General features: G+C 47.6%; 1 protein-coding gene across 5 annotated transcripts in view; it reads right to left on the bottom strand.

Annotated features, from left to right (window-relative positions):
* Positions 1–14,964, bottom strand: part of LOC308678232 (chromodomain-helicase-DNA-binding protein 8-like) — a 104,251-nt gene that overhangs the window by 27,614 nt on the left and 61,673 nt on the right. For all 5 annotated transcript variants that reach the window (XM_081345284.1, XM_081345283.1, XM_081345286.1 and 2 more), the window contains 6 exons: positions 13,903–14,116; positions 12,164–12,359; positions 8,826–8,993; positions 5,806–5,985; positions 4,276–4,386; positions 1,094–1,305 (listed from right to left, as the gene is read on the bottom strand). In XM_081345284.1, coding sequence (XP_081201410.1) covers positions 1,094–1,305; positions 4,276–4,386; positions 5,806–5,985; positions 8,826–8,993; positions 12,164–12,359; positions 13,903–14,116 — 1,081 coding nt within the window. The remainder of the gene's footprint in view (positions 1–1,093; positions 1,306–4,275; positions 4,387–5,805; positions 5,986–8,825; positions 8,994–12,163; positions 12,360–13,902; positions 14,117–14,964) is intronic.

Genomic DNA, 14,964 nt, shown 5'->3' with positions numbered 1-14,964 from the left:
TACCACGGCACTGAAAAAAGAGGGCTTATGACCGTTTTCCACACTTACGACCATTGCAGCATCCCCAATCAAAATCCAAACAGTTGCCAACTGACTCGTATTTTATGACAGTCGCAGTGTGTCCTGCGATCCCCTTTTGTGACCTTCTGACCAGCAAAGTCAAGGGGGGAAGCCAGATTCATTTAACAACCATGTTACTAACTTAACCGTTGCAGAGATTCACTTAACAACCTGGGCACAAAAAGAGACGTTAAAAAAAGGGCAAAATTCACTTAACAAATGCTTCACCTACCGTGTTTCCCCAAAAGTAAGGCCTACACCAACAATAAGCCCTAGCTTGATTTTGGGGGCGGTGTGTGGGCCTAATATAAGCCCTACCCCAAAAATAAGCCCTAATTTTGGGGCGAGGTGGGGATGTGGAGCTGCCCCACCCATTTACCTTGCAGCCAGGCCTCTCCTTGCCAGCCCACTTCTTCTGAGGCCTCTTCTGCAGCCAGGCCTGCATTTCTCATTCACAGGCCCTTCCAGAAGGCCTCTGCAGCCAAAAACCGAACTATGGATTCAATCCATAGCTCGGTTATGCAGAACCTCAGCAGTCAAGCACCAAGCTATGGATTGAATCCATAGCTCAGTACTCGGCTGCTTAGGTCTTCTGCAAAGGCCTGACTGTAAAATGCAGCCCGAATGCAGCTGCAGAACTTCGGCCTCAGAAGAAGTGGACCGGCTGGGTGGGACTGTCAGTGCCGGAGGTGAGATGAGGCCTACCCCGAAAATGAGACCTGGTGCCTCTTTTGGAGGCAAAACAACAACAACAACAACAACAAAAACAAGACCTGGTCTTATTTTCGGGGGAACACAGTAGCAACAAAAAAATTGGGCTCAATTGTGGTCGTGAGTTGAGGACTTCCTGTACTACAAGGAAGCCAATCCGCCATGGCTTTCTCTCCTTGAGGAACTCTCAATAAGCTACCATGTTGCCCCCTCCTTCCCTCCTCCATCCCAACACACATCCTCCCCTACAACTCCCACAATCCTTTTTTTTTTTGCACGTGCCCCATTGCTTTTTCGTGAGGCCTCCCTCCACGCCACATACCCATAGACCAGCAGTTGTTTCTCCACCTGGAAGCAGTCGGTGCGCCCGTACGAGTGGTGGAGGGGATGGTGGTGCCGGTCGTGGCGCCGGGAGCGTGGCCGGTCATCGTCGTCACTCTCCAAGTCAGAGAACTCAACCAGGTCATCGTCCTTCAGGGTGCTGAAGTGGCGAGTTTGCTTGCGGACACGGGGCGTGTCGATCACCAGGTTGTTCTGCAGGAAGCGGAGAGGAAAAAACACTCTGGATCTCTGAATGTGTGTCACTTCCTCTACGAACAATTCCCACTTCTGCCCTGTCTTCATCACTAAAGCTTAAGACTTGGAAATGGCCTTTCAGACCATAGAATCTAAGTTCAACTCAGCATAGGAATATCTGTGGAGATTCTCGGTCCTGGTTGTCCCATAGGTGCTTTTTCAGGAGGCAACTGGACTTTCTTATCCACTTTGGGATGAATGTCCTTCGAATGGTGCGGGAGTATGAACTGGATTTCCAGAAAACATTGCAGACTACAGCAACCATTTGCGCTTCAGTTTGAGAGGCAGACAACACAGACTCATTCCCAACAGTCTGCGCCTGTCTTCAAGCGTGAAGGGACCCAGGGCAGAAAACATCCTGCAGCCAAGAAGGCTCCACACCCATTTGCACCGCTCAGGTGACCCCGAGGACACAGACAAAACTCCAAGTGGCCCCCAACGACTCTCTAAAAGAAGGCAAATGACCAGCTGTCTGCAAGGAGTATACCGTATTTTCTGGCGTATAAGACGACTTTTTAACCCATGAAACTTTTTAACCCATGACTTTTTAACCCATGAAAATCCAAAAAGGCTCCACACCCATTTGCACCGCTCAGGTGACCCCGAGGACACAGACAAAACTCTTGAGTGGCCTCAACGACCCTCTAAAACGGGTAGGCAACCTTGGCTCTTTTATGACTCGTGGACTTCAACTCCCAGAATTCCTGAGCCAGCTATGCTGGCTCAGGAATTCTGGAAGTTGAAGTCCACGAGTCATAAAAGAGTCAAGGTTGCCTACCCCTGCTCTAAAAGAATGCAAATGACCAGCTGTCTGCAAGGAGTATAAATCCTTCCATTCCCCACCATCCAGTCAGAGCTGAAGAAGCTTCTTGGCTGAGAAGCGAAACGTCTTCAAAGGAAAAACAAGAAAGTCCAGTTGCCTCCTGAAAAAGCACCCTTGGGTCAGCATAGGAATGCACATTAAAGCAACCAACCGTGATGGCCCTGATTTTTCTTGCTGAACAGCGCATGCACCACCCTCTTGCTTAGGGGTCTCAAAACGTGACGACTTCTCGACTTCAACTCCCAGAATTCCTCAGCCAGCCAAGCCAAGTTGGCTGGGGAATTTCTGAGAGTCGAAGTCTACCAGTGTTAAAGTTGCCAGGTGTGGAAACTTCTGTTCTTGCTAACTCATCCCACAGTTGAGCTGCTATGATTAAAAAGAGCGGTTTTTCCCTAACATCCAATTCGAATCTTGCTTTTCTAAAATTTAGAAACACGACGCCATGCCAGGAGAATATTTGTAGCTCAAGAGTTGAAACAGGGAGTCCTTGGTGCTGTCTGGGCTGGGTTGTTTTCTTGCAGATGTTTCTGTTCTGTACCAGCCTGCTACCGGCCCTGCAGAAAAGGCAGGGACAACCCCTCCACAAACGGCAAGAGGCTGGAATTACACCTGCCAAATTTATTGCAACAAAAACAAACAAGACACAACCAAGAAACAGGAGCTTAAAGAAACATGAACCATCCCAGCGGTTGCCTTCAGCAAACCAGCCCTCCCAGACATTCCCCTTATATAGAGTTCAGGGCGTGGCTTTTCTCTGCCTCCTTCCGAGAAGCCCCATTGCCTTCCTCTGTTTACTCCTAATTGACTGCCTCCTGCGTCGGGCGTCCTTGAACAGGGCCAGCTGTGGGTCATCTTCATCCACAGTCAGGCTCACACAGCTGGGTCTCCGTGGTGACCAAGTGGGAGGGGCCTGGCTGAGGGCTATCATCAGCAAGATCTTCAACCCCCTCAGCAAGGTCTTCCAACACCCCCCTCCTCCTCTGAGTCGTCCGACCCAAATGCCGAACCCACAGGCTGACCCTGAATCACAACAGTTTCATTTCCCAAACTAGGGAACATCGTCAGCGCTCAACACTATCAACATTGACTAGCACTGATGATGTTACTTAAGTTTGGGAAATGAAATGTCTGCGGGAAAACAACCCAGCTCAGACAGCACCAAGGATTCCTCACACAATCCCAGGTTCCGTATTTGAAGGCAATAGCCTCTTGAGTTTCCATTTTTTTTGGCAGCCATATTTTTTTTCAATCTCGTTAACAGAATTTTGTCTCCTGATTGCTCCCTCTGCTCCTTATCGAATCCTCCTTAAAATTAATGCCTAGATTTGACAGTTCTAGGAATGAGGTCTGAAACCATTCCTTTCTGTGATCTGAAAACTTCCATTGATGCAGCATGGAAACAATTTGTTTTTAGTTTTTCTGCAGCTACGTGACAGTCTTGGCTTAGGTTGAACCTGTAATCAACCACTTTTCCACAATTTCCCCACCACCACCACCACCACCACAAGAACTGTTGTAAAGCCAGTTATATTTCATCCTGCACTGCACATTTGCCTTCTCTTTCCTGAACGAAGAGCTTTGCATTTTCCTGTGTTTTGAATTTCCTTCTTGGGAAATTTCAAACACATGAAGATCTTGCATTTCCCTCTAATCTCATTCCGCAAATCTGATCAAGGTCATTCTGAATTTAACTGGCGTCCCTCCGTATATCAACTCTCTCACTCAATGTTATGCCTTCTGCAAATCAGGCAGGTAATCGCAACACCCCTGAGTTACAACGGTACTACTGCCTGCTCTAAAGCAGACCTCCCCAACCTTTTGGGCACCGGGGACCGGTTGCATGGACCAGAGCGTGTGGATCTGTGTGCTGCCTACATCCCATGGATGGGGCTTTGCTGGCATGCCACGGCCCGGGACCGGTCCACCGACTGGGGGTCGGGGACCCCTGCTCTAAAGATCCAGTTTTGGTGTGGAGAAAATAAATCTTGTTGTCCTACACAACAACTGTGAAAGACTGAACTTTGTGCAATCCTTTCCCGATTCTTCTAATACTCACCCAGACAATCGTGCAAGTTGATGGCATCCCTCTTCCCAACCCAACACACCTTACTATTCAGAAGATCCAGATCTAAGTCTGCCTTCTTGGCCCATTTTTGCCAGAAGTTGGGGTCATCCAGAGCGATGTCTGTCCTGTTTTCAGAGGCCACAAAGCTTGCCTGCGAAAGGAGCAGAGGCAAAACAAAGGAGGAAGGTTTGGGTATCGTACTTACTGTAAAGCAGACTTCACACACACACACTCTCCATATACACGACGTTTTGCTAGATTTGTACAATCCACCAGAATAGCAGTGCTTAGATACTTTGTGGCCCAGTTTGTTGTGGGAAGCCCAGTCATTGTCTTGATGTGTTTTGTGAATGATCAGACAGACTTTGCTTTATTTGCTTGATCAAACTTTAAGCTGCCAGAATGAAGCCCTCTTCAATAAATCATTACTGGTACGTTCCTGGTAGTAGCCGACATACCAGCAGATGGGCTGGGTTCTCTGTTTCTCCACAAGCATGTTGCTATCCACCAAGAGCCTCCATTTGAGCATATTGGTTTTACACTCAGGCACTCCAACTCTCAACGTATTTAGGGGCCTCCGCATAGTACAAGGAGAGGCCAGATCCTTCCACCATATCCTCCTTTAATGTTATTCCTTGCTCGGTGGTCTCCTTCCTCCATCTTTTAGTTCGATTTTGTTTTTGTGTACCCTTAAGAATGTTTGTTTGTTTGTTAGCTAACTTGGACCTAATATATATTGTGTGAACCCACACAAGTTGTTTTTCCAAGGAGCGTAACATCCCCAGGGTGAAATCTGGTTGGCCTTTTGTCTTAAAAACAAGTAGATTTTTGGAGCTTATAGCTGTACAGGCTGCTCTTTAGAAGGCCAGATCCTGAAGTTGAAACTGAAAATACTTTGGCCACCTAATGAGAAGGAAGGACTCACTGGAGAAGAGCCTCATGCTGGGAAAGGTTGAGGGCAATAGAAGAAAGGGAACGACAGAGAATGAGGTGGCTGGATGGAGTCACTGAAGCAGGAGGCGTGAGCTTAAATGGACTCCAGAAGATGGTTGAGGACAGGAAGGCCTGGAGGAACGTTGTCCATGGGGTCACGATGGGTCAGACACGACTTCGCAGCTAATAACAACAAGTTGTACAGGCCTTTTAAAGGACAGGCGAGTACAACTCCATAACTTATTTACTGAGGCTAGTGTTTTTGAATCTCAGCAACTTCAAAATGTGCAGATGTCGACTCTCAGAATTCCCCAGGCGGCCATCTTGAAATCCACGCGTCTTGAAGTTGCTGAGGTTTCAGAAACACTGTTCCAGGCCCTTTGGAAAGCCTCCTTAAGCTCTTATTAGTGCCCAATGTTCTGTCAACTATTACAGATCAGAACAAGCAGCATCTTTTAGACAACATTAAGGAGTACGGGTGACACGAACGACCTCGCTTCTTTTTTGGTTCTTGCTTTCTTCTCTGTACACATCTACCCATCAGCCTTCTCCGAATGGAGTCGGCCTCACCCTGAATCACACCTGAACTCTTTGGAACGCCTGATTATTCGGAAACAGAATTAAGGGATAAGGATACCTTGGCAAAGGTGGACCCTTTTCCTTCGCTCTCAATGGTGATGGTGGTGGTGCGCCGAAGGAGGATCTGGTCAATATCTTCTTCGCAGAACTTGGAGCCTTCATCATCCTCTTCCATAATGGCGGCGTAGGCCCCTTTGCGTAGCAAGTCCTCAATCTCTTTCTTCGAGAACTGCTGAATCTGGGAGAGGTGGAGAAGGAAGAAATGACAGGTTTTTTCTCTTCTCTTTGGTCAGTCCAGAGTCAGGAGCAGCATAGGAGAGAGACCAGCTGTGCAAGCCAAAGATGTTTGAAGTGATACGTAAAACCACATAAAACTATGGCAGAAAAAAGATCGACCGTGTTTCCCCTAAAATAAGACCCAACTGGAAAATAAGCCCCAGCATGATTTTTCAGCACGGTTATAATATAATGGTAATGACCTATAAAGCCCTAAATCAGGGGTGTCAAACTCAATTTCATTGAGGGCCGCATCAGCATTGCGGTTGCCCTCAGGGGGCCAGGTGGGTGTGGCCTGGGTGGGCATGGTCTACTGGGTGGGCGTGGCTAAAGTGCGTATGGCCTAATGGGTGGGCGTGGCCAGCTCTACATCGTTCGCATCAAGGGTGCCTATGGGGGCCTGGGCAGGAGTGGGACAGATCTGAGGGTCTCTGGCAGAAGGAGGGTCTCTGGGCCAGGGCCAAGGCAGCGGGGGCCGTTCCCTCACTGTTTCCAGGATGGCTTCGCGCGCCACATGAAACCACTTCACGGGCTGGATCCGGCCCCCGGGCCTTGTGTTTGACATGTCTGCCCTAAATGGCTTGGGTCCGGACTATCTAAGGCAGACATGTCAAACACAAGGCCCAGGGGCCAGATCCAGCCCGCGAAGTGGTTTCATCCGGCTCGCGAAGCCATCCTGGAAACAGTGAGGGAACGGCCCCTGCTGCCTTGGCCCTGGCCCAGAGACCCTCCTTCTGCCAGAGACCCCCAGATCTGTCCCACTCCTGCCCAGGCCCCCATAGGCACCCTTGATGCAAACGATGTAGAGCTGGCCACGCCCACCCAGTAGGCCATATGCACTCTAACCACGCCCACCCAGTAGGCCACAACCACCCGGCCCCCTGAGGGCAACCACAATGCTGATGCGTCCCTCAATGAAATTAAGTTTGACACCCCTGCTGTAAGATAAAAACAGGAGCCAAACTCCACAATTGTAAAATTCCCACTCCTAAAAAAAAACAAAAAAAAAACACTGATGCTCATGATAAGAGCTCGGCCATATTGCCCAGGCGAGCTGTTTTTTTCAAGGTGTCTTTCTCCTTGGCTCTCCTAGGCTTGGCCACGCAATCAGAAGAGTTGTATTTTTGTTGCTTGTTTCCTTGTATTCACCTGACACGGGTGCAACCTTCCAAAAGACAATTTTCCTTGCTTTTCCTTTGAAGATGTTCGCTTCTCATCCAAGAAGCTTCTTCAGCTCTGACCGGATGGGGTTACTGGTGTGTATCAGTGTAGCAACATTATTGTTGCCACAGATTTTGTTTTACTGTATTTATAATCACTTTGGTTGTGGAAACTACTTTGGAGGGACAGAAGCAGCCTTGGTTGCACTTATGGATGACCTTTGGCAAGAGCAGAATGTGGGTAGGGCATCCATCCTTGCTGTCCTTGACCTCTCAAGTGTCCCAAAAGTGCTTTTTTTCAGGAGGCAACTGGACTTTCTTGTTTTTCTCTGAAGACGTTTCGATTCTCAGCCAAGAAGCTTCTTCAGCTCTGAATGGATGGTGGGGAATGGAAGGATTTATACTCCTTGCAGACAGCTGGTCATTTGCCTTCTTTCAGAGAGTCGTTGAGGCCACTTGGAGGTTGACCTGTGTCCTCAGGGTCACCTAAGGGATGCAAATGTGTGTGGAGCCTTCTTGGCTGCAGGAGGGTTTCTGCCCTGTGTCTCTTCACGGTTGAAGACAGACGCACAGGCTGTGAAGAGACACAGGGCAGAAAACCTCTTGCAGCCAAGAAGGCTCCACACACATTTGCACTACTCAGGTGATCCTGATGACACAGGTAAATCTCCAAATGGTCTCAACAACTCTCTAAAAGAATGCAAATCACCAATTCTCTGCAAGCAATATAAATTCTTCCATTCCCCACCATCCAGAGTTGAAGAAGCTTGTTGGACAAGAAGCGGAACATCTTCAAAGATAAACAAGAAAGTCCCGTTGCCTCCTGAAAAAGCACAATCATGACCTGGATGACGGATAATCTGCATAAAAGGTAAAGGTAAAGGTTCCCCCGCACATGCGTGCTAGTTGTTTCCAAATCTAGAGGCTGGTGCTCATCTCCATTTCAAAGCCGAAGAGCCAGCGCTTGTCCGAGGACGTTTCCGTGGTCATGTGGCCGGCATGACTAGACGCCAAAGGCGCACGGAACGCTGTTAGCTTCCCACCGTAGTGCTCCCTATTTTTCTACTTGCATTTTTACGTGCTTTCGAACTGCTAGATTGGCAGAAGCTGGGACAAGTAACAGGTGCTCCCTCTGTTACGCGGCACTCGGGATTCGACCCGCCAAACTGCCGACCTTCTGATCAACAAGCTCAGCGTCCTAACCCACTGAGCCATCCCGTCCCTATAATCTCCATAGACACTTGCAAAAGATAAGATGCTTCCAAACGTGAGTTTCCCAAGCAAGAGAAGCTTCAACCTTAAGCTTGGGACGCGGAGGTTGAATTTCTGATCTGACCGTTTCTCCTCCCTCCTTCCTTCCTCACTATCTATATCAGATCAAGAAAAGTAGTGTTTTATCGGCTGTAAGGAGCAGAACCTTGCAATTCTGATGAGGCTTCCTCCCAAACCCCATCCACCAATACTCCTGTGAACTAAGGCAGTGTCTGTCTGAGCTGTCTCCTCCCCACATCAGACTCTTTTGAACTTCAGCCATGCTTCTTGCCTTGGAGTTCTGGGAAGGAATCTGGCTTGTCTCCACCCAGGACATCTTCTTTCTTCTCTGCCGCTTTCCCCTCGCCCACGGCTGACAAGCACTACTTACCCCAGTGATGCTCCCTTCTCGCCCGCTCATGGACTGCAGGACAGCCTTGTCCAGCCCCAGCTTGAGGCTGGCTTTGTCAAACATCTCCCGCTCATAGGAATTCCGAGTGATGAGACGGTAAACTTTCACGGCCTTGCTCTGCCCGATGCGGTGGCAGCGAGCTTGTGCCTGGAGGAAAAAGGAAAGCAAGAGCGGGCGTGAAGCCTACAGGCATCCTTCAAACCCAGAAGAGAGACACAATATTCTTTGTAGGGAGGTTGTTTTTCGTTTTAATCGAACAACCTGTTTCTTACCACCCGTCTACAAATGGCCTCAATGACTCTCTAAAAGAATGCGAATGACCAGCTGTCTGCAAGGAGTATAAATCTTTCCGCTCCCCCACCATCCACTCAGGGCTGAAGAAGCTTCTTGGATGAGAAGCGAAACGTCAAGAAAAGCAAAGAAAGTCCAGTTGCCTCCTGAAAAAGCACCTTTGGGATAACCACGACCTGGATCTCCACGGGCCTTTGGCTATGCACTTTGGGATGAACACCTTTCGAATGGTGTGGGAGTATGAACGGATTTCCAGAAAACATTGCAGACTACAGGAACCATTGGCGCTTCAGTTTGAGAGGCAGACAACACAGACTCATCCCCAACAGCCTCTGCGTCTGTCTTCAACTGTGAAGGGACCCAGGGCAGAAAACGTCCTGTAGCCAAGAAGGCTCCACACCCATTTGCACCGCTCAGGTGACCCTGAGGACACAGACAAAACTCCAAGTGGTCCCCAACGACTCTCTAAAACAGGGGTGTCAAACTCAATTTCATTGAGGGCCGCATCAGCATTGCGGTTGCCCTCAGGGGGCCGGGGTGTGTGGCCAGGGTGGGCGTGGCCTACTGGGTGGGCGTGGCTAAAGTGTGTATGGCCTACTGGGTGGGCATGGCCAGCTCTACATCGTTCACATCAAGGGTGCCTATGGGGGCCTGGGCAGGAGTGGGACAGATCTGAGGGTCTCTGGCAGAAGGAGGGTCTCTGGGCAAGGGCCAAGGCAGTGGGGGCCGTTCCCTCACTGTTTCCAGGATGGCTTTGCGGGCCACATGAAACCACTTCGTAGGCCGGATCTGGCCCCCGGGCCTTGTGTTTGACATGTCTGCTCTAAAAGAAGGCAAATGACCAGCTGTCTGCAAGGAGTATAAATCCTTCCAGTCCCCACCATCCAGTCAGAGCTGAAGAAGCTTCTTGGATGAGAAGCAAAATGTCTTCGAAGAAAAACAAGGAAGTCCAGTTGCCTTGTGGAAAAAGCACCCTTGGGACAACCGTGACCTGGATGACTTGAGAATCTCCACAGACAGCCTGTGTCTTAGCAAGCAGGAGGTCATAATTTAGGACAGTGGGAAGCTCTCTAATGCTCAGAAAAGTCCCTCCATGTCATTCTACCACAGGGCAGAAGTGCCCAAATTAGAAACTTTGCTGGTGGTGCTATAGTTATTCCTTGATATTATGACCACAATTGAGCCCCAAATCTCCAGTGCTGAGGAAGGCAGTTGTTAAGTGAGTTGCACCCATTTTACAACCTTCCTTTGCCACAGTTGTTAAAGTGAATCATGTGGTTGTTAAGGAAATCTGGCCGGCCCGATTGACTTTTGTTCGTCTGAAGCCAACTGGGAAGGTTACAAAATGGTGATCACATAATCCTGGGAGAGTGCAACTGTCGTAAATGCCAGTTGCCCAGTGCCTGAAGTTTGATCATGTTACCACAGGGATGCTACAACAATTGTCAGGTGAGAAAAATGGTCATAAGCCACATTTTTCAGTGCTGTTGTAATTTCAGTCACTAAACAAATGGTTGAAAGTTGAGGACTACCTGTAAGTTGAAAGTTGAGGACTACCTGTACCATAAGAGCCTTGGTGGAGCAGTGGGCTAATGCCTCCTTAAGTAACACCAGCTGCCTGAAATTAGTGCAGGTTCGCATCCCACCAGGCTCAAGGTTGACTCAGCCTTCCATCCTTCCGAGGTAGGTAAAATGAGGACCCAGATTGTTGGGGGCAATTAAGCTGACTTTGTAATAATGCCGCTTGGGGTGTGTGTGAAAGCCCTAATAAGCAGGCATATACATAGAATGAAGGCTACTGCTAAGCTTGTAAGCCGCCCTGAGTCTTCGGAGAAGGGCGGGATATAAATGGAATTAAAATAAAAATAAAAAAATAAAGACCTTTTTTAATGGCACGATACACATCCAATTCCTTTGGGGAATCTGACAGAAAGAGAACTAATTTAAGGGAAGGAAACAGGCAAGGAGATCTGTACATCCCATTTATATTCTGCTTTTCAACCCCTACCAAGATATATTTGTGACTACTTGCACTTTAGCGATCACAATCCTATCAATTAGGCAGGACCAGGGCTTTTTTTCTCATAGAACGCTCAGAACGGAGTTCCAGCACCTTTTTTTGGATGGAACCTTGTAGGGTAGGCAAGGCGGGTTATATGACATGTGTGAGTTCCGGCACCTTTTTCTTTTACAAAAAAAGCACTGGGAAGGACCAAAAAAACAACAACACACGCTTAGGATCATGCACTGATCTTCACAGAATAACAGAGTTATAAGGGACCTTGGGGGGGTCTTCTGTTTAAGCAAGAGATACTAAGAGGCCTCGTGGTGCACTGGTTAGAATGCAGTATTTGCAGGCTAACTCTGCCAACTGCTAGCAGTTCGATCCTGACCAGTTCAAGGTTGACTCAGCCTTCCATCCTTCTGAGGTCGGTTAAAATGAGGGCCCAGATGGTTGGGGGCAATAGGCTGACTCTGTAAACCGCTTAGAGAGGGCTTTAAAGCAAGGTGAAGTGGTACACGAGTCTAAGAGCTATTAAGTAAAAGGTAAAGGTAAAGGTTCCCCCGCACATGCGTGCTAGTCGTTTTCCGACTCTAGGGGCTGGTGCTCATCTCCGTTTCAAAGCCGAATAGCCAGCACTTGTCCGAGGACATCTCCGTGGTCATGTGGCCGGCCAAAGGCGCACAGAACGCTGTTACCTTCCCACCGTAGTGGTCCCTATTTTTCTACTTGCATTTTTACGTGCTTTTGAACTGCTAGGTTGGCAGAAGCTGGGACGAGTAACAGGCGCTCACTGTGTTACGCGGCACTCGGGATTCGACCCGCCAAACTGCCGACCTTCTGATCGACAAGCTCAGCGCCCTAACCCACTGAGCCACCGCGTCCCTATAAGAGCTATTGCTATAATGCTATTGCTACTTCAGACAAATGGTAAGACAACTCCTAATAGAACGGACATTTTAAGCCTCACGTTTCTGGATACTGGCGTCTGATTCGCCATTCACCCCAGAGGCCTCAACAGTACCTGCAAGTCATTTTGAGGATTCCAGTCCGAATCGAAAATTATGCAGGTATCAGCAGCTGTGAGGTTGATGCCCAGACCTCCCGCCCGGGTGCAGAGAAGGAACACAAAGCGATCCGAATCAGGCTTGCTAAAGCGGTCGATGGCGGCTTGCCGCAGATTGCCACGCACCCGCCCATCAATACGTTCATAGAGATACCTGCACAGGAAAGATACAGAATTCTGTGAAAACAGCTTGAGACACTGATGTCAAACATCTGAACTCATCCGTCTTTACTCCAAACACCCGCAAACTTGCCTCTAGTTCGAATTTTTTTTTATAAAAAGGAAAAACCTGGCTATCACACATTCTGAATGAACGATGTAACAATGGATCATATACAGAAACTGCACAACGCTTAACTTCATTCTTTTATAATGAATAAAATTATAAAAATTGAGCATGCCGCTGCGTGCACAACAATAAAAAAAGAACACACAAAAGCAGCTGTCAGGACCCACCCCAAACCACGTCTTAGGAAGACAAAATTCTTGGAGTCAAATCTATTCCAAAAAGAATCTTTACTATGACATGCTTGGTTGTAGGAAACGAGACAGGACTTAATATTATCCCACGAAGTAAACCCTTATAAAGAGTTCCCGGTTTAACCCCCCCTTAACCCCATTTGGTCAGTCCCCCATCCTTTCTCTCGTGGGAAAAAGGAACTTAGGACCCTTCATGTTTATTGCTGTCTTCCGTGACAAAAGCCAGATGCTAGCCCCCCCTTTTGTTTCCCCAGTTCAAAATGCTTCTCCTTTCCTTTGAAATGCCTAATACCGGTTCAATACACATCTCTTCTCTTCTCTTCGGGAGATGGCAGAATCCATGGAATAATGTTTGAAACATTCCATTTATGAATATGATATAAATGGATTCTGACAGCAGCTGTAATAACATATGACTGGCTTGCTGTCACAGAATTTTATGTCTCTTCTGGAAATCATGCATTTTTTTGCTGCTATGTATGATACCTAAAAGGGATCTTTGCACACATCCATTTCAGATAGAACTATTAAAGTGTAATTGCATACAGGAAAAAAACAAACCTCACTTAACTTCATCTGTTTAAATGTTGCCACCTGTATGTGAATGCACTAAATCCTTCCGTGGCTGTGATGTTTTAGTTGGATGTAGTAAACTGCATAGTTTTTTGGTTTTTTTTAAAGAAATTGTCCATTTTAAAGATAATCATAATATTAAGAATTGTAGAGGATGCCGTGTTAAGATTCTTAGCGAGGAGGATTATGCCGGTTGTGAAATCATGAATGTTATCACATCAATGAAATAAGGCTGTGGGCTTTTTTGGTTTGGGGCCTGGGGATGGACAGCAAGGTGACCAACAAGCAAATATTGCAGCGTGTAATACCAGATATGTCACTAGAAGGCAAAATCATAAACAACAAGTCTCACTTATTTTGGCATGTCACCGGGGCGGGGACGGGGGGGGATTCATTGGAGAAAGCAATTATCTTTGGAAGGGTTAGTAGTAAAAGTAAACCACTCCCTCAAAGAAAACAGTGGTTGGGTACTTTCAAAGCTGACACCAGACAAGAGTATAGAAAACCTCAAAGACGTCGTGCAGGATTGGAAGATGTGGAGAGACCTGGACCACAGAATTGCCAAGAGCCGGATACAATTGAATGGATGACATCGTTGCCATCATCATCATCATCGTCATCGTCATCACTGCACAAGCTCTCACCTCTTTTGGATGAGGTAGTCTTCCAGGATGTCCAGGCAACGGACCATCTGGGAAAAAATCAGCACCTTGTGTCCTCCGGCTTTAAGTTTAGGAAGCAGCTTATCGATCAGCACCAATTTCCCAGAGGAACGCACCATGGCCTGTAAGGGGAAGTCGTGGGGCACGTGGTGGTGGCAGGAATCCCGAAACTCGGTCAAGATCTTCTCCTCGGCACCTGGTTTTTTTTGGGGGGGGGGGAGGAGAAAGAAACCCAAATGAAGAAATGATCTAAATTTCGGGGTGGGGGGATGGGGAACCAAGCTTGAGCCATTAGAACGTACCAAGTCATTGCAAATGGCACTTGGATCAAATGATGTCCTTCGCTTGTCGTTTCTATCGACCGTTATCTAAACAGGATGCTTTCTGTGCCTAGGAAAAGTTCTCAGGAGGCTTTTAAGCTCCCGAGCTAGTAATGTTTTGAGTCTACAGTTTGTTCTTGACTTGGGACCTTCTTGGTGCCTGGATATTTCATTATACATTGGGACAGTCACAAGTCGAGGCACCCACACAACCAATCTAAACTCTGAATCCGGGTCATAGGTTTTTGCCGTCTGTCAATTCTTTGAATCGTTTGCTCAGTGACCAACCCGTAAAGATTATCTTTATTTTTGCAAAGAGCAGCTTCCCCCAAATCTAACTGAACACCTAATTCCCACTGCACTGTCTTAGGACTAAATACCTTTACCCATACAGTAGGCGGCATTGCTATTGTCCTTCTCATCTTCCTCACCTTTCCTACTACTTTCTCCTATTATCTTATATTTTGTCAGTTGTTTTTTGTAACTTACGATTAATGATTTTTAACTATGATTTATGATCTATGACCTATCATTTTGTTGGCTGTATGTACACTGAGAGCTTAAGCACCAGAAACAAATTCCTTGTCCGTCCAATCACACTTGGCCAATAAAAATTTCTGTTCTATTCTGTTGTTAGCTCCGAAGTCGTGTCCAACCCATAGCGACCCTATGGACAACGTTCCTCCAGGCCTTCCTCTCCTCTACCATCTTCTGGAGTCTATTT

This window comes from Vipera berus (genome assembly GCF_964194415.1).
Source record: "Vipera berus genome assembly, chromosome: Z".
NCBI lineage: Eukaryota > Metazoa > Chordata > Lepidosauria > Squamata > Viperidae > Vipera > Vipera berus.
This window is presented reverse-complemented; position numbering and strand designations above follow the sequence as displayed.